The 20,937-nt window shown below is 41.4% G+C and overlaps 1 protein-coding gene across 1 annotated transcript in view; it reads left to right on the top strand.

Annotated features, from left to right (window-relative positions):
• Positions 1-20,937, top strand: part of LOC147678480 (vomeronasal type-2 receptor 1-like) — a 186,028-nt gene that overhangs the window by 151,567 nt on the left and 13,524 nt on the right. The window contains exons 5-6 of the mRNA XM_086945657.1: positions 5,136-5,363; positions 18,521-18,644. Coding sequence (XP_086801783.1) covers positions 5,136-5,363; positions 18,521-18,644 — 352 coding nt within the window. The remainder of the gene's footprint in view (positions 1-5,135; positions 5,364-18,520; positions 18,645-20,937) is intronic.

The raw sequence follows: 20,937 nt of genomic DNA on the forward strand, positions 1-20,937 counted from the left end.
CCGTGATTCTTATTTTAATTTTTCTTTCTGTTTGCCCAATGTAAAGTTTACCACAGGGGCACTTTATTCTGTAAATAACATTCTTAGTATCACATGTACTGGAGTGTCGCAGAGGGATTTTTTGACCCGTCATTGGGTGAGTAAATATTGAACCTTGGATGACATTATTGCAATGTGTGCAATTTTCCCATCTTTGCATTCCTCGATAGATTTCTGCTTGTTGTTTCTTCTTAGGTTTTGTCAGTAGTTCCTTAATGTTTCTGGATCTGTTATATGCAAAGGTAATTCTTTCCGCAAATAAAGGTTTTAAATCCACCAGATCCTAGGGTTTTAATGATAGTGATTTTAATTTTTTTAATTTGTACTTCATGATAAGTTGTGTTAAGTGGCTGATAGCACTATTTTTTCCATGTGTAAAAGGCAATTTTGTTTGCACTAAAGCTCAAAGCACTTTATGATGAATCTAGACCTAAATCCTGGGTCTTTGAATTCCTCCTGGCATTCTTTATGGAATCTCACTGTCATCTTTGAGATTGTTTGCCCTCTGCCTTTTCATCCATTGGGATTCTTTATAAAGGGGACTTTCATGCTTTGTAGTATCCTGCATCAGGAGCAATGTGGCTACTATAAAGTGTTGCCCTTACTGCTGGCAGACCAAAAATGGTCAAGACCTGGAAAACCTTCATCAGTCGATGGCCAGGGATCCTTGACTAGACATAAGTTTCCTGACAGTTTGCAATGCTACATTTCCAGCACCTAAGGAGAACAGATGGACTAGGCTCCATCCATTGCTTTTGTCCAGGTGGATCCTGTCCAAGCCATAGTTCAGAGAATTCAGCAACAAACACAAGAATTGCAGCAGCTGATAGATGAAAATCTTGCCTTGCCACAGACTCTTTCTACCAGGATTTCAGCTGTTCCTGTGGCTTCTTCAACAAATCCAAATAAATAAATACATATAAAAATTCCCTTACCTGTTTGCTTAGGCCTTAGAACCTGCACAATTTACTCAAGGGCGTGCTAAAGCTGGTTACTGGCTAAGCGACTTGTCTGGAACAGTGTAGCCTGGGTTGCCCCTTAGCAGAGGGAGACCAGTATAAAACTTCCTTTCGCACTTCTCTAAGACACTTCAAGCGCTGAGTAATGCCTTTTTGCCTCAGCAATGCTCCTGAGATTTTTTAACATTTCATTATTGTAGACTATCCCAACAATATTCTTGTTTTCGCAAATGATCTTGCTTTCCATTGTCATCATATCAGGCAAGTTATAACCAGACTCCAGCAACATAAATTCCACTAAAACTAAAAAAGTGATACTTCTTTCTGTACGAGGTAGAGTATTTGGGTTTTTGCTTAATCACTCTGTTCCTCGGCTTGCAACGCTTCATACTCCTAGCCCTAGTGTTCTTTGTTCCTGACCCTTCTAGTTGTCTTCTTCCTGTGATTCCAGTCGATCTTCATAAAGTTCTGCATTCCTTTCATGTGTCCTCTTCTGTGTAATTCTTCCTCGTTCTTTGTCCTGTACTCTCCTCAAGAAATTCCACTGCCATCTTAGAGGTTTTTTGCCCTCAGGCTTTTTCATCCTTTGGTATTCCTTCTGGTTTCATGGGGTTGGTAGAGGAGAAAATAAAGAGATCCGGTGCACCATAAACAACTTCAAACATGGGCTCACCATTCCCCGGAATTGAGACTCTTTCACTTGGAAACACCTGACACAAAAAGCTTTCCTTTTAATACATCGAAAATAATTTTTTGTCAAATATTGGGCACTTGACACTCTGAGGACCTGCAGCATCCTCATAGTAAAATCTAACTACATAGCTGCTATATGATGTTAGTAATCTTGTTATTTTTTTTATATACATGTAATGCATAGGCTCTATTTTACTCATGTATTTCCGTTACATGTTTAAGGGGAGATTAAGGTCTGCCCAAAGCTCATCAAATGAATAGATTTTCCGTCAGAGCACGGCACAAGCCAGCTGAACAGCAAACGTTGCGTTACCTTAAACTGCCACACAGCTCTTTTTTATTGTTGGACTTCATGAATGATAAAATTGCAGTTTTATTTGATGATCTCTCACCTTGAGTGATTTCTTTTTGTAAAGGTTTTTATTAATTTATACAATACATTTACTTTACTTCTGGATGACACTTTTGTGCTTGGATGTATCCTGCATTGGCAGCAAGATGGCTACTAGACGGGATCACCCCTACGTATATCAGATAAAAAAAGTTAAGGCATGAAATCCTTGATCATTTTGTGGCCAGAGAACTTCGACTAGCCGTCAGTTTCCTGTCCAAGAAACACACTACCAGATGTTTTGGGGCAAGAGGGAGGAGGAGAATTAAGGCTTAAAGTGTGTTCTTTGAAACAGATTTCAAAACAATATACTGCAGATTATGTGTCATACATCATATGTTGTATATCAGTCTTTTTATGGAGCTATACGTATGTAGTGTAAGAGAACTAAAGTAGCACTGTATTCTGAAACACACAGATCTGAATAATTGAGAAATGTAATAAAAACATGTTTTAAAAAATGAGTTTGTCGTAAAATTCATGGGAAGATATGAGGAGTGGTATTACCAATTGTGGGTAATATCTCCCCATGTATTTATGATCATAATGAGTTATAGTTCCTGGAAAGAGCAATGACACAGAAGTACAAGGTAAACAACCGGGGACTTTAGCACTCTTATTTACCACCTGCTGTTCGTATAACTCATACCTTCTCCATGCAGTGATTATACAATTTCAAATGATATCACTTATAACATCTAAAATGACAGCATTTACAACAACACTTATGACAGTGTACTTCATATCATCTGTGAGAACACAGTGCATGGTAGAGTATTGAGTTATGTGGTGTGGCTACTGAGTCGAATGCACCATCACTGACAATTCATACACTCACTATGCACTTCTGACTTTTCCTTAACTTAAAATTTAACACAATCTAATAGAAAATAAACACAATTTACACACCTATGCCTTTGTGTCAGTTCCATGTTTATCACAGTATGTACAATGTAAACTCTGATTCCAATGAACCACAAGCTTTGATTGTGGCAAAACATTAATGGGGCTGAGGAACCTAGAAAGACACAAGACGATGACTTTGAGTTGTCATATGATGGCATTACAGCAACAACACACCACTAGTCAACACCATACAATATTCATCACACATAACACTGACCAACACCATCAACAGACATGAGGTAAGTTGAAACAAAAAGACTCTTCCACACACATTAGCCTTTAGCAGTGTGCCTACAACAGCCAGCATCCAAACACATCATCTATGCTTCAGCATTAACAGCAAAGCAAACACACACACTCATAGTTGCCCAATGGTAACTTACACTCAAAGGAAGTAGTTGGCGATGAACTATTAACGCAGGTCAAGACCTTCCTCATCTCCACTATCATCGTCATTGGACATGTGTGGATTTGCAGCTGGAGTCATCTGCTGATCATCATCATGCAGAATCTGGGGGATCTGTTTGCGCAAGGCCAGGTTGTGGAGCATGCAGCATGCGACTATGATCTGACACACCTTTTGGAGAGAGTATAGTAGTGCACTACCACTTTTGTCCAGACACCGAAATCTAGACTTCAGAAGTCCAACAAACTATGCTCCACTACACAACGTGTCCTCCCATGGGTATCATTGAATCGGTTTTCCCCCGGTGTCCTTGGATTCCAAAGTGGGCTCAGCAACCAAGGCCGGTTGGGATACGCAGTAACTTAGTTGGCAGAAACACAGACCAAGAATGTAATAGAAATAGTTAATGAGAACAGCATGTCCCACATACAGCACACTACTTGACACAGCTCACTTACTAACAAGCCACGCACACTCCAATTGCAGATTTTCTATCAATTGTGAGATGATGCTGTTATGCAGAATGTAGGTGTCATGTGCAGAACCCGGAAATTCAACACTGTTGCATGGGCATAGTTCATGACATTCATTGACATTGCATTTATGGGTATTGACATTGTTATGCGGGCCGCGGTTATGGCATACGTTGACATTGCTTTTATTAGTATTGCTGTTGTCAGGCCTGCACACATCATGGTATATATTGACATCATGTTCACCCATCCTAATAGTGTGTTTGTGTATCAGGAGGCAGTGCTGTTCCATGAAGTGTTGTATTATGTGCATTCTGGGAGGGTGAGTATGAGCGTGGCTGCTGAGTTGTCAATGGTTTGTAGTCTTCTAGTGAGTTGATGAGTGATACTGGCGTAGAGGGTGTTCTCATAGTTCAACTTAATGGTGACTACGGCATGGGTAAAATAGTTTAAATACTTTTCCTTACTAGAAGTGTATTGTACAGTACAGCAAACATGCAATGCAATCTTGGAAAAGGTAGGAGAAATTAAAGCATTTCCCCTTTTAAACAAGTTCTTCAAAGATTTTTCTCTAGTGCAAAGCCCTTTCTTAAGATAATAGTAGATACCGCTTTATTTCAAAACCAATGGGAGGTAGTATGCAAATGCCCATGTACCACCCTTAGTAAGACCCCTTGTAGCAAAGAATGCTAGTGTTTGTTTGAGTCGCTTCAGGGCTACACTGAAGTGAAAATTATGTTTTGGGCTGGAAACTGAAAGTAAATCCCAAATCAACTGTCATGCAAACCCTGTGCAAACTGTTAGCAAATCTTCACCCAATTTTCATAAAGTAATGTAATGATGCAATTTGGTATGGAACAAAAAAAATCACCAACGATGTCCATTTTCACTTTTTTTTATTTCAGTGTGGAGGACTGAAAGCAGAATATATTTTATTTTGCATGGGCTGGTATAGAATTTTACTGTAACTTACCATTGGAGGATTCTCCATCAGCGTGGAATCTTCTAGCTGAATTACCTACAAGTATTATGAATACTGAGGAAGTAGTTCCTCCAGCAGCTGATCTACCAATTTAGAACCATCCTAAAGAAGTTTTATTACTCTAAATCAGACCTTAATATGGAAATGCATGAATTCATATTTTGTATGCATTATTATAATGCAAAAGGAGTTGGAGAGGAAGAGAGACTAGGATTTTTATAACAGGCTAAAATGGGTAAATCTTACATAAATTGTGTTACATGATATGGTTTTGTCTTCTTCCTAGCTCATCTATTATGTCAAGAATGTGAGATTTCAAAACAAAGCTGGGGCAGAGATATTTTTCAATAACAATGGAGAAGTGAATGCTCAGTATGATATTGTAAACTGGCAAAGGAATTCTGATGGCACCCTCAGGCAGGAGACGGTTGGAATATATGATTACAATGCACCTGGAGGAAAGACTCTCATAATTAATACAAGCTCCATTCTGTGGTCTTCAGGGGTCTCACAGGTATGACTATGCATACTACATTTGTTCTAATTGTTATTACTAATATAGTTTTTGCCTTATAAATTGCATCAGATCAAAAATGCTGAAATATGCCATGACTCATATTGAAGTTGAAAACTAGGAACCATAGAGATATGGAAAATACTTCACTCTGGTGTAATAGAATTTACCATATGGTAAATACCCCACCCTGTTACTTCCAAATTGTAAACCAGCAAATCATTTTCCCACCGAGGGCCACTCTCCTAAAATCCTGGGTTCTACTGCAGAAGGAATGATCATCCAAAACTTCCCCTTGAGGTTAATCCCTAGCATTGGAAGAGATAGCTGATAGCCTTGACTAACCCTAAGGGGGAAGGGGGTTTGAGTAGAGAGAGGGAAAGTATTGGTTCTGGTGTGAGTCAGAGCTTCTGTGTAAAGGATGGTGAAAAGAAGTTAATGTTTCTGAGCTGGACCCCTTAAGCTCTAGAGGCAAGACATACTCCTTCAGTCAAGAGGGTTACTCTGAAACAAGAACACAATCACGTCAGGCAACCATACATTCAGGTTGAGGTGTGAGTCTTTAATGAAAAATTCTAAACAAGAAATACTATAAGGAACATAAGTCCACATGAAGCACTGACTGCCACACTGAACACTACACACATTTTCTTTAGCCTATTCTCATATGTTTCGAAATCTTTATCTGTCCTTAACAATATGCTACTTCACACAGCTAGTCCATTTCCTTTAGCCAAGGCATCTGTATTCAAACTCAAATTGCTAGAGTGTCCTTGAAGAAAAAGTAAAGACCAAAACTAAAATCTCCTGGTTAGGCACTAACCTGATGACTGTGTGAGGGGCTAGACTAGCTGTAGCATTAAAAAGAATGAAAGGATGGCCATAGTGAAGGCGATGTGTGTACAGCAGTGCCAGCTAATTGACCAGGTTTCTGGAATCAAGATTGTTGAAAGCTGTTCGAAGGGACAGAGTTAAAAGGGGGGCTGTTGTCTGCCAGTAGCAAGCAAAGTTGTCCAGGGTATTCTTGTCACAGGTGACTGGGTTTGGGACTCAAGGATGGCATTAAAGGGAGACACAATTAGAAGGCTATCACTGGCAGGAAACTGGAGTAGAAAATAGAAGGTTGAATAAATAAAGACATTAGGCACTAAAGCCTTCCTGGAGATCACTGGCTGTTTTGTATTGCATAGTAGGCTGTTTCTGGCAGGAGATTAGGGCTGAAACCAAAACCTTTATTTACATGGCAGGACAGTCAAACAAACAACAAGCAAATATATCAGGCAACCTTGTGATTTGCAGGAAACAGAGGCAGGGCACCCTATCAGCCCAGTGGAAAGCACCAACATATTCATAAACCTTCTCAAAGAATTGTGAGAGGACCACAAAGGGATCATTTTGAGAACATATAAAAGTCAGAAGACTGTTGCCATATTCAAGGGAGCTATTTTATCAAGAATGAAGAGCACTAGTGGATTTCAGCCAAGAATATTTTTATGCAAGGTCCATAGCCAGGGTGTGATGTTGTGCTGCCAACATCATTGTAGGCCCCCATGGTTTGTACCTACAAATAATTAGAGCTATGCATAGGCACACGTTAGGGAACAATCCCTGCCCTGTTGATCTTGTAACATGTCTGAAATAGCAGGTGCAGTCCTTCTTCTGTTCTTCCACAAGTCCAGAAAGTGTTTGTAGGAGGTGCCTAGGGGTGCAACGTTTATGCCTGCCACCACCTAGTGGGTGGGCGTGACTCATGATTACTTCATAACTAATGGGGGGAAAGTATTATATTTTCAGTAGTTCTTATTTGCTTTACCACAAACACTCCCATAATGTCATGTGCCAGGGAAATCTCAATATGGCTGAAGTCTTCAGCCACACTAAATCCAGGTTAGGAAGGCTGGAGTGTGTTGGGGAGTGTACTGTGGAAATCAACAGTATTCACCCATAACTACCACTAACATCCAGTTAGAGGCAGGCCATGCATATTTCCGTGCATTACAGCTGTGCCATCAAGTGTTCTCTATCCTCAGTGGTAAGCCAGGTCATAGCTATATGTGCTAAATAATCAGTGGTAGCATCCTTGTCATGGGGGATTTCTGACTGGTACAAGGCAGCATAATATCTGCGAAATCTGTATTCAATCTGATCTGGGTCACTTAGTGGCTGTCCTTGCTCATCTTGTATTTCTAGAATAACATCAGACTCCCTGCTAGGGGGCAGAAATACTAATATGGCTCCAGGACATTACCCTTTCCCATACGTACACACAATAGCACATTTTCCTGAGTGGTCAACTTTACTGTTCACTGTCTCATGAAACTCATCTTTCTTAGCTTTAATATCCCCATGGAAGCGGAATCAGGTGCCCTCTGTTGCCTCCTCTCCAATTCCGCAATCTACCACTCAAGATTCATCAAGTAGCCTCTCAGCAACTTAAGGAGGCCAGCATTTTTAGATATCCTGACACCTTTGATGTAGACCTTACCACTGAAAAGTTATCAACAGTTCCCAGGTTAATGCAGAAGAGCTGCTCAATTGCCTGTGCCTTTTCCGCTTTGAAGGCCGAGTCCAATAGGTGTAATGGGGAAGGGTCAAGCGAATGCAATAGCCCTCCAGGCTTGGAGTTCCAGCTCCATCACCACTGGTGAGTGATAAGAATAGATCGCTGCAGTGGGTCTCATCTCTGAACATGAGAAACCAGCCCCTATGATAAAAGCCAAAAATCTATTTGTATGTGGATGTCAAGTATTGTGGAATAGTGAGTGTACCCCATCCCAGTGGGGGATCTCAGATGCCAAACATCAAGAAGGTTCTCTCTGTCAGCAATGTCCATGAGTTCTCACACAGCAGCAAATTGTTGACAAGTGCGGCCCTTGTAATAATAACATCCAGGATTTAAGACACACTTAAAATACGCACCCCAAATCTGTGGCTGGTCACCCCACTGGAGGAGGTGCGTACTGGGAGAATAATAAATCCACTCACCATAATTGGGTTCTGTACACTCTTACCAGCAACACAGCCAAGTCCTCTTTGGAGCAACTGGGCTACCGCAAACCTATCCCTCAACCTATGCATGTCTCTATTGATCTAATTCATGATCAACAAATCCCAAATCAGTACTCTGAGAGGTAAAGCCCGCTGCACACCAAAGGCCCTGAATTCTACACTGTGCCAATACCCTGCACCCTGGGGCTAAGTGGGTTTCTTGAAGTATTGCAACCTCTATCCTATGCCTTTTAAGATATGACACCACCTTTTGTATCTTTCTGTTGTCAGTAAGACCTCTGATGTTTCATGTAAGAAATCTAGACAGTGGACAGCCACGTGGCTCTGCTACTGTCTGCCCTATGTTAGCCATCAACCAGTTCCTGCTTCATATCTTCTGTCATGCCCAGCCACACAGTAAATAAAACACTTTTCCATAAATATCAGATTTGTGATGAATATTCCACCCACACCATGTAATCCCACAAATTGCATAGTATTTTGACATCCCACCCCAACCCACCTCATGCCCCCATCCAAAAAGAAATGAACACTAACAGGTGCATAGATGTTGCCTGGTCCAGTGCTCCGTGCCTAACTAGACCACATGCAGCCACATGTAAAACATTGTACGTGCCTAGAATATGGAAGAAGGAAATACTGGAACAAACCAAAAGAACCTCCATCCTGAACATGAAAATAATGCAATGATATACTGATAAGAGTGAAAAGCAGCATAGGAAAAAAACATACAAAGGGAGAACTTTCATGGTACAATTGGAACGCTCTTACCAGTGTCCAAAGCAAATCTTGTAGGCAGGAGATTGCAACTAGGGCACAATTTCAGCCTCGGTCCTCACAGGCCCTCTTCACCAGGGGGTGGTAGAAGCCCCCATGACAGTCACAGTGGGTCAAAACCAGGGCACCCTCTCTAAGCAATTCCACTGCAGTTACCTCAGCTTGCACCATCAGCCATGACATTACATCATAGTTCCCCTGTGTCCTGCATGTCTTCACCCATTGTTGTCTACTGCTCCTGGAGAACCGCACCAGCTGCCAGCAGCCTCCCCCCGCTTAAGGAATAGATGCAGTTGTTTTTGGCTGGTAAAGAATAGCGCCTTACCGCCCGACATGACACGCAGTCTTGCAGGATAAAGCATGCTGGATTCCTTCTGGGGTTCACGTAGCTTCCTCTTTACTGGAATGAGGAGTCACCTGGCCTCTTGCACTTGCTGTGTAAATACAGGGTATAGAGATATTTCCAAGACTTTTTGTCCTAGCGTCTGTACTTCATGAGCCCTTTGTAAAGCGGCGTTGTGGTCCCTATATAAGTCTCGCATTAAGGGTTCCAGGGCCGGCTCCTGACACCAGTCATGAAGCATGTAAGCGATATGCACGCTCCACCACAAACATTTCCGACATTTTTTTGCTGCCCAGTAAGTCAAAAAGGAGAAATTTTACGTAGTGTTCCATATTGTTAATGTTGGTTGTTTCGGCTATGCATTTTACGTTGTTCCTCCTTGAACAGGCCTCAAAGCCTTCTATCTTTGCTTGTGGTGTAAGCAACAATTTATCTATCTTTTTGTGTGTTGTCATCACCGTGGGCCACTCATCCTCAGTGTCCGAAACCCGCCTCACCGCACTGTCCAGTCACTCTGAGTGTTTCTCTAGCCTGCCGGCATCCTGTCCATTCTGAAGGAGAGGGATTCAATCTTGCCATCTATTTGTGCAAGACTATGTTGCATGGTTGTGAAGATATGTTTCAGGTTTGACTCTACCATTCAGGGACCATTCAAGGACCTCCATCGCAGCACCCACCCCAGTCGGGCCAGCCTTGTGGAATTTGGGGGTTTTGCGCATATCAAATTGGTGCTTTGGTTCAGTCTTGTTAGCTTTACCCATGCTGCCAGTCCGGGAGGCACCACCAACAGGCATCCAATCTCTTCACTGGACTGCCACCTTCAGGGTCGCACTGCCACACAATCGCAGACTGCCAAGAACAGCTGCCAGCAAACAGAGTTCCTCTCCTCTAGGATCAAGGAGGTAGGCAGGTGGTCTGAGCCATGAAACTGCACCTTCAGTCTGGCCAAGGGTCTTGCAGGAGTGACCAAGCAGTGTATAAGAGGCCTATGGCATCTCCTCTCCCAGACACGCTAACAGGCAGGTAACGAGATGAAGACCACTACCGAGAAGATGTGGCCCGTCCTCTAGATTGCTGACTGTGGTGCTGAAAACCAGGGTTCGAGCCTTGGGGTCTCGTCCACATCCTGTGATTCTGGGCAAATCACTTAGGGGCATATTACCAACAAGTAGCGATCTTTATCGCTAAATAGGCTTAGCGAAGATTTTTTTATCGCTGGATATGTCAGGGGAGAAAACATGCTATTAGCAACATTTTTCTCCATTGTGCTAAAATATCCAGCGATAGTGGCGTAATGCGTGAATATCGCTGAGAACACGGCGATATTCATGCATTAGCGACGAAATGCTCTTAGCCATGTTATCCACCTCCCATTGGATAACATGGCTAAGAACTGGTCTGGGCAGGTGTTAGTATTTGGAGATATTCGCGCTTAGCACAAATATTTCCAACGCTACGTCTGCCTTGCTAATAGGCGATAGCGACGTTTGCGACTGCTTTGAGTCGCTAACTGGTTGGGTTCGCCCACTTTGTATGTCATTAGCGATAAACATCGCTGACATGCAAAGCGGGTCCCAAACCGCTTGCTATCGCCTTAAAGCTGTCGCTAACATCAGTTAGCGACAGCTTGCTAATAGGGCGATAGAATTATCGCCGCTCAGCGGTTGTCGGCCGCTAAATCGGCGTTAATTGCCTATCGCCCCCCCTTGGAAATATGCCCCTTAATCTCCCTGTGCCTAAATGTGTAACGCAACCGGTGCTCATGTTAAGCGCTCCAATACCTTCGGGTTGAGTTCACGCTATATAAATCTGCATTAAGAAAAAAAATAGCGCTGCCACCAATCACCCCTACTATGCACAGACGGGGGCTCTGCCTATCGGGTTATCAGCGTCAGGTCCCACAGGTGCGATTGCACCATAGGTTGCCGTCCTCAGACAATGGGCCCCAATAGGAGCTAAATATCCCACAAGTTAGAAGCATTGGGCACCAGGATCATTAGGATAGTAGATCGACTGACAGAGCAATATTAGTTTGCAGCCATCTTGGAACCCAAGCTCTGCCTGATGACTTTCTAATATTTGATTTCAGGTTTTTACATGTCAAAAAGTTTTTTTTTAGCAGGTTAAAATGCAGGTTTAAACCACAGCTGCCAGGTTACAATGATAGACCTGCAGCCATGTATATGAATTTGAGGAACAGGGATTGGATATCATGGATTTAGACGAATGCATCAGACCTTTCATGTAACTGAACACAGTTTTCATGGCCTTCACCTCCTAATGTTAAAAAGACTCAATGTTTTCTTGGATTTTCATTTTATTTTAATCAATGCGGACATACTTGATTGACTTTCACCTACTACTGTTGAAAGATTCAAAGGTTTCTTCAAAGGTTTCTTGGATTTGCATTTTAAGTTAATAATTAATTAAAGATTGTGCAGCAATAACTAGTGACATCATCCAAGTACTTCAAGATGGGAATTATAAAAGGAGGTTTTTGTTTTGAAGCTGGAGCAGAAAATGCATTCAATGTGATTTAAGGGATGTTTATGTTTTCTCTAATGTTATGCCATCAAGACATTAGAAATGCACTCCATGTAGAGACTTTTGCTCCTGAAAAAGCAGTTAGAGCACTTTTCTTATATTTACAAGAAAAACATGGACGTAAATTCCTTGTTTTTCATTGGTCGCTTGTAAGGAAGTAAATAGAATTTAACGAGAACAAAAGCATAGGAAGATGACTTGAACTGAATAGAGACATATTTTCAAGGGCACTAGGAAACCATTTGAAGTTGAAACTGCTAACTGGAAATTAAAGGGTTTGCTAATTTCTTCATAGTGGAAATAGTCAGTAAGCTAGATGTTTTTTTTTACTTTGCACCATATTATTTGACTATTTGGTAGGTACCTTGTACAAAGAATGTTTATTTTTAATGCTTTATATCATCACTATCCAGATGTGTCACTTACCTATGATCAACCTACAGTTAAATGTCGTATACTTGTAAAGCGCACAGCTGCCCCAGCAAAGGGGTGTCCCGGTGCTGTATACCACTGGGGAACCCATCCTGGCTTTCCCTGTGAGATGGTCCCTCCTCTCCAAGGTGAAGACAAGCATCCTCGGCGCTGATGGGGCCATTAGTAGAGATTAAGCAAGCTATTGCCCAGAGTTGCTGAGTGGGACCCATGGTTGGAGTAGGCACCGAGGCGAGAACTATTGAGTCCACTGACCATGGCTAAAGACCCTGCCGCGTCGGGAATCGAACCCTGGTCCCAGACCGCCCTCTGCTTCCGGGTCTGCCGCCTCTACCAGTGAGCCACACCACTCCACTTCTCATTGTGTTTGGAATTATTCAGTCATTTCTAGAAAGGTTTAAAATGTCTACAAATACAAATATTCGTCTTAAGACACGTATTTACATCAAACATATTGTATTTTAGTAAACAAGCATTCTTTGTTTCTTCTTATTAGATACAGCTTGATCTGAGGCCTCAGTGCAATTGTTCTACTGTTTCTGGCCATCACAGAGTGGGGGGTAGGTCACATATAGGCTTATCATCTTTTTAGTGACCTACTGTTTACTCTGATGTTCAAGAATACGTTCTTCCTTATTCTATTTATGCGCAAACTTCATTGTCAGATTCCAATCCTTTTCAACTCTGCAACTTTTAGTAGTGATGCCTAAACTGTAGCATGTCCTATCATGTGGATTATAATGGATCTTCCACTTTTAGAAAAAAATGCAATATTAATGGTTACAGTAGGAACTTTTGCAAGGACAGCAACTATTTATCCTTTGTATAGGTTACCTACAGCAGACGAAAAGGCTCAGTAATTTTGACATACAATTTCATCTTCATGGTGTGCCACATTCCAGTATGTTTGACTGAGTGTCTCAACATATTTTACATTTTTTGAAAGCTGTTTGCAAGATTCGAGTAAATGAACTAGCTGTTTCTTTATGTTTTCACACTCACTCTAGGTGGCAAATAGGAATAGTATCTAGATGGTACTGTGATTACATGCAAAATAACTGGGCCTCTTTTTGAGTGATTACAAGGTTTTCTTATCTTAACGTGACTAACAATGCTACCAACATTTCTCAATGTTCCTGCTTTCAAAGTTTCTAAAAAAGAGTTATGCCTTTGTCTCCTGATATTGATCATTTTTGAAACAAAGGCATCTATAATTATCAAAATTTGATTCTACGCTCATGATGAACGCATCATCATAGAGCTTAAGATAAAGTTCTGCTCCTTTTGATATGATATGATATGATAAAGGAATTTATACAGCGCACGTACACCGGCAGTTTCTTTGTGCTTTTAAGGACGAGCAGAGACAGGGCAGCAAGGAAGAAAAGTTAATTGTATGCTTGAGAGAATAGCCATGTCTTCAGAGCCCTCCTAAATAAAGGATATAAGGGGGTGAGATGGAGATCAAGAGGGAGAGCATTCAAGAAACGTGGGACTTGCAAGGCGAATCTCAATCCCCCAAATTTCTTACGCTTGAAGGAGCTAGTAGACAACAGGTTAGTACCTGAGGATCGGAGAGCACGGGACGGGATATATCGGTGGAGGCGGGAGGCAATAAAAGCTGGGCCTTGATGAGAGAGGGCCTGGTGAATCAAACAGCTGACTTTAAAAAGGCTGCATGGAACCACCGGGAGCCAATGAAAGCTCTTCAGAAGAGGCTTAACAGGCTTAGACTTAGGTTGTCTGAAAATGAGTCTCGCTGCTTGGTTCTGAATGAGTTGAAGATGATGGGATTGGTATGCAGGGATACCAGTGTACAATGAATTTACGTAGTCAATCCGGGAAATCACTAATCCCAGCGTGACTTGGACTAGGGCGCCGTGGGTAAGGAATCTGCTAATTTTTCTGATGCGGCGAAGATGGAAAAAGCATGCTGACATCACTGTTTGATTTGGGGTCTCATAGAGAGATCCTTGCTGATGGTGACTCCTAGGCTCTTAACGGAGTTGACAGAAGATGGTACACAGCCAAAGGAGAGTGTCCAGAAATTAGAGATCCAGGGGTTTCCAGGGGGCCCGGTGAGGACCAGCTCAGTCTTATCAGGGTTAAGCTTGAACTGGTTAGCATTCATCCAACTGCTGATGAACGTCATAGTCGATTGAACATTCTCATCGAAGGCGAGGTTGGAATCAATATTAAAAATGAGCTGGAGGTCATCTGCATAATTAAAGATGACCACCGGCCTGTTCTGAAGCTCTGAGATTAGGGGGAGAATGTACAAATTAAATAACAGCGGGGAGAGGGAAGAGCCCTGGGGGACCCCACACGTGAGGCCCTTGGCTTCAGACATAAAAGTAGTGAGGCGTACCGCTTGCTTTCGATCTTTTAGGAATGATGCAAGCCACCTCAGCGGGGTGTCCCGGATGCCGGCGTTCTCGACCCGTTCGAGAAGGATGGCATGGTCGACGGTGTTGAACGCCGCCGACAAGTCCAGGAGCACCAAGGCCTGAGAGATGTTTTTGTCAGCCCCCTTTCTGAGTTTGTCGTGAACTGCCACGACAACAGACTCCGTGGAGTGCTGGGGTCTAAATCCTGCTTGATGCGGGTCTAGGAACTGAGAGCTTTCCACAAAGGAGCTAAGGCAGTTAGTTACATAGGCCTCTAAGAGTTTGCCTAGGAAAGGGAGCAGGGATATTGGGCGAAAGTTACTCAAGACCTCAGGGTCCGCCCCAGGTTTTTTGAGGATGGGAGCAACATCTGCTGATTTGAATGGATTAGGGACCACCCCTGAGCAAAGAGAGTTGTTAAGCAGGGAGATAGGTACACCAGGGAGATTAAGAAAAATCTAACGAGTGATGTGGGCAGGACAACTGTCCAAGGGTGAACCAGATTGAACTTTACTAAGCAGGGAAAGGAACATCTCTTGAGTAATCAGAGGGAAATTTAAGAGAGATGAAGGATTCCCCGGAATGCTACCTGAATTGAAATTAGGATCGGGCTCAGGAATACTTGTTTTCATTTTGACTATCTTATCCACAAAATAACTGTTAAGGAAATCGCATAAAGACTGTGATGAGGAAGGCTTAATGGTTACACGGTCACGTTTCGCTAGTTCATTAACTATAGAAAAAATATTTTTAGATTTATTGGAGGAGTTCAGAATTTTTTCAGAAAAATGTTTAGTTTTCGCCCCTAGAATGTCTAATTTATAATCTTTTAGAGCGGTAAGAAAAATTAGTTTCTCTAAGGGACAATAATCCAATCTCCATTTGTGCTCGGCTTGTCGAAGGGCAAGTTTCATGTCTTTCAGGTCCTGAGTGAACCAAAGCTGGGCGTCGTGAGGCCGTTTGTTTTTAAGTTTTTTCAAGGTGGCAAAGGTGTCCCGGGCCTTGGCTAGCCAAGTGTGGATATTTTTGGCCTGATCATGAACTGAGAGTAATGAGCCGGACAGGCCGAGAGAGCTCGGGGTCGTTGCGGCCAAGGAGTGACAAAGAGAAGGGGCATCTACTCGACCCCAGTTCCGGATCAAAAGAGGGTCAGAAGAGCAAGATTTCGTAGCAACAACTTTAGGTAAAAAAAGGAAATAGAAAAATGATCCGACTAGGCACATGCAGAGATCTGAAGATTTGAGACTTCCTGATTTAGTGACCAGACCTGCTCCAATATGTGGCCCTTGACATCGGTGGCTACATTGATGTGCTGATTAAAATTAAGACCAGTTAGCAGATCCGTAAACTCCCTTTAGGGGGCACTTTCGTGCTGAGCGTGGGGCCAATAATTAAATCCCCTATAAAGAGAATTTTGGCATGGTTTATCGCCAGCTCCTTTTCCTATTGCAGTTATTGTTTAGTTATCTTCTGACTTTCTACCTTTTTACTCATTGCCAGTGAAGTTTTGATTTTGATATTTTGGTCTATCTGTCATTATGTCTCATATTAACACAGTAGCTGTTGTTTTGAATTCAATTCACACATGGAGAATTTAGCCTTTGTTTCATTTATAACATATGTTTCTGATCCTTATATTCAGCAAACCTCTGTGCCTCTGCTGATTATGGTAAATGGACAGAGAGAATATAAAAAACAAAAATTATTCATAAATGTATTGAGAATGCCCCTAATTTCTGATTGATTGGAAAGATTATGCATCGATGTGACAATTTCTTGGGAAGATGCTTCTTTAAAAGATACTCAATAGTTGGTTTATCATTTCATTCAGTCGTATCCTGATAAACCTGGAGCTTAAGCAGTGGGACATACTGATAAATCCATGCCATAAGCTTACCAGAGGCAGTGTTGTGCAGTTATGAGGAGGCAGCACTTCCCTAGTTGCAATGAATAGAGCTTGGAGAGGTGGTGAATCTCTGCTTTTTCCAGCTGCGGTCCTGTCTGCATTGGTAATCGCGCAACCAAGGTCACTGTGATTGGGGCTCCGCAGTTTGCATGTAGCACATGCCTGGAGGCGTGGCAGGTAGGGCTTGGAGGCTCACATTGTAAGACGGATGTCAAAATCAACCTTCTTTTCATGCTGGAAAAGTAACTTATTCCTGAAGATGTAATTGTGGCTTTGTTTTTTACACAACTCTTTTCTCAAAATGATCCCCTGCCGGAAATTTCTAAACTAAAATTGGGTTAACCTTTTTCCAGTGATGACATTTCCATTTAGGATGGGTTTATTGCAACACAATAGTTACCTCATTTTTGTCAATTCATCATTCACTTGTTATCATTTTTGTCTGCATCCTTCATCAGGAGCTTCTCAGGTCAGTTCTTTATCTACTTTGTTTCAGATGGTGTTTGTGCCTTTCGTATCAACATCTATATGTACTCATCATTTCAATCAAAATTGTCAAGAAAGGTTTGCCTGCCCTTTGCAGCTTTTTCGTTCTTAGTGGAACACACCTGAACAGAGACTCTTGACATGTTTCTTGTATATATTACATGCAAGGCAGCATTATGACTGCTAGGGGGAGTCACACTTTTCTCAGTCAAACAAGATGTCGTTTTTATTACCATTTCTAGAGTCAAGTCCTTGACACATCATGAGACTCATAATGCTAAATGCCTTATTTATTTTTCATATTACTAATCAATAGTATGACCCACTGTCAAAGGATACTGGTGATTAATTCTGGTAACATTAATTGAGGTGAAATTATAACTGCAAGAAAATACTCAGAAGCTCTTGGGCATCTAACAAATAAGCATCTGTTAATGTCTACAGACAATATGCACATATTTTCAAAAACATATTGTTAATCCATCTATTGGCATTGTGCTTATAATAGGGATCAACACAATGACGCTGTGGGAAAAAAAATATAACACTAGAGGCATATTCCCTACATTTGGGACAACTTTATACACTTCGCTCATTCTATAACAATATTGCTTTTTAAAACTAAAATCATAAGAGTTTTACGAATAGTGTTATCCCCGGCTGATGCATAAAATCCAACAGGTTTTCCCAGGATAGGCAACTTATGTAGAAGAGTTATTTTATCCCTACATCAGCATTCTGTTCTCCAATGTACAACAGTCAAATACATCTGTGCCTCCCATGTGCAAAACAGTTCAGGTTCTAATATTTGATTTCAAATGAAGAGCCAAATGTGAGAGCATGCATGCTTTTTGTTTGTGTTTAACAAACTATTGACCACAACAGCTTTTCATTCTGAAAGGTTCACTATCCCACATGACACAATACATCTGTGTTGATCTTAAAGCTAAAGAAATTTACTTTTGTTGCATTTTATTTTCGGTTAGTCCAACAAAAGGGTTTGTTTCCTGGAGCGCATGTAGTGTATCTGTTATATCAGATAATACTAGCAAGATAAATATTTCAAGACTTGTGGATGTTTGAACTTGGGAACAGTGAGTAATGGTACTAGCAAAACTAAACCATGGCAAGCTATATGTGAGAACTCTAAGTTGATATCCTCCTTTCCTATAGAACAATTTAAAGGTACTATATGTTATTATTTTCAGATGTAAAGCATTATACGTTATGTATTGTTAAAGAAAGATTTTCTCTCTGTATTGATGTATTTCAGGTCCCCACTTCAGTGTGTAGTCAAAGCTGCCTGCCTGGGTTCAGAAAAGCTGGGAAAGAAGGGCAGCCAGTTTGTTGCTTTCTGTGTGTCCCATGTCCTCAGGGTGAGATATCCAACCACACAGGTAAAATAATCTCCATTTTCGGATCTTCACATTAATAGCTGACATGAATCTATGATCCACTGAGAAACCTTTTGCTTTTCAGCAAAAAAAAAACAAGACGCATTCCTTCAGGAATCCTTGTTCTTAATGCCAACACATGTGAACCTGATTAACATACTCTGCCCATCCCCCAAAGAGCCCTCATGTAAATCACTCAGTATGAAATTCAACATCTTTTAACTCAGCAAGATCTGGACTAATGTCTGGGCCCAATCCTTACACTCCCAACAGGAGAATAATTTGGTCCAGTTTCTAGTTTCAGAATTACATTGAAGCCATCACCGATGACTTCTAAAGATGTACATAAAGATCATTAGCACAAGCTCACAATAAATGCATTTTGGTCATATTTCCAGTTTTGCACATTCTTGCATCATCTGTATTGAAGGAGGGAATAATGTCTAGAGAGGAACCATTATATTATATGCTAGTGCTTCTTAATTTCCTCTACAATCTGACAGCTGCTTTTCCAAGTCATTCCAAGACTTCAGCCTAGAATACCTATAAAGGACAGGTCTGTCTGCCAAACCAGCCATTCAGACACCTGAGATCAGCCATGAAAAATCCAACTGATAATGAAGAAAGCTATAGATTGGATTTGGCAGTGGGTGCCCTCAGGCAAATTTATTGAACAAAACAAACGTTAAAGCTGAGTTACAGTTAGGATTTTGTAATTTATTCTTTACACACACACTCAAAATAAACTGAAGAGATGATAAAGTTATAGTTATAACTAAAATTTCGAACGTATGCTCCACTATTTATAAGTTACATTTATAATTTGTGCACCACCTTCAATTTACTATACATCATGCACCTCCGTACACATTGTTCTCGCATCAAACACTACACTACATTAACTATTAATTGCCCTTTCTCCATGCACTGGTAATACCCCTGCATTTTATATAACTTATATTACATGAAATAATAGCAGTTATATTACCAATTATCCCATCTGAAATTGCATTATTTCTAAGAACACAGGGGCATATTTACAAGCCCCTAATGCCAACATAACACAACTTTTCAGGACGTTTTAGTGGCTATAGGGGGTTCACCATATTTACAAGGCATTATTGAGCCCTTTAACATGGCTTTTTTTTTTTTTTTTTTTTGTATGTTCTTATATAGCGCTCGAATCACCCGGAGGCATCTCGGCACTTGCATTGGGAACCCGTCCTGGCTTTTCCCTGTGAGATAGCCCCTACAGGGCATCCCCAAGGTGAAAGCCAGGCATCCCGCCGCGCTGGGGCCGTTGTGGAGATTAAGCAAGCTTAATGCCCAGAGTTGCAGAGTGTGAACCCATGATTAGGGCAGGCACCGAAGCGAGAATTATCGAGTCCGTGGACATTTGAGCTCAAGACCCTGCCGCGTCAGGAATGGAACCCTGGTCCCGGGTCTGACCTCTGCTTCAGGGTCTGCCTGCTCTAACCAGTGAGCCACACTTCTCCGGCTTAACTCTGCCTTGTAAATAAGGCCCCCTTTCATGCTACAGTTAGCATGAAAGAGGTGGTCAATAGGTGTTACGGTAGAATGTCCACTTCAAAACCCATTGCCCACCCCTTTCATGTTAAGTTTAAAAGGCGGAAGGACAAGGGAACCCTACTCACAGAGGAACCAGGGCGATTCGTTTATCAAGAAAACAGTGGTTCCTGCGGTATAATATTTGTACAGTGCACAGTCAGTACATAGCATAATAGCAATGTTAAAGTAGTAGAGGGTTTGACAGGGGATGTAAAGGGGAGAAGCAAGGTGCAAAGTACAGGGTATTTTTATCATCAAAGTTTTTGTATTTCAAAACAATGGTTTTATCAATTATATACAGTTGTACAAAGAGTACTGTTTGCGCGGTTCATTTCCTATGACGCCATAGGAAATGAACCGCGCAAACAGTGCCTATGAATATAGATAGCCACTGTGTAATCATTGATTGTAATATTGTTCTTGGTCATTTTTCTCCTTCTTGTAAATATCCCCCGTAGAAACCTGTATATATTCACCTACTGTCACTTAATTACGTTTTGGTTCTCACAAAAACACTTGGGACACTCTGCACTTTTTTCAAAATACTATGTGTACAACTGTATATAATTGATGAAACTATTGTTTTGAAATACAAAAACTTTGATGATAAAAATACCCTGTATTTTGAGCCTTGCTTCTCCCCTTGATATCCCCTGTCAAACCCTATACTACTTTAAAAATTGCTATTATGCTATGTACTGACTCTGTATGGTACAAATATTATACC

The sequence above is a fragment of the Lissotriton vulgaris genome, chromosome 12 (assembly GCF_964263255.1).
Source record: "Lissotriton vulgaris chromosome 12, aLisVul1.2, whole genome shotgun sequence".
NCBI classification, from domain to species: domain Eukaryota; kingdom Metazoa; phylum Chordata; class Amphibia; order Caudata; family Salamandridae; genus Lissotriton; species Lissotriton vulgaris.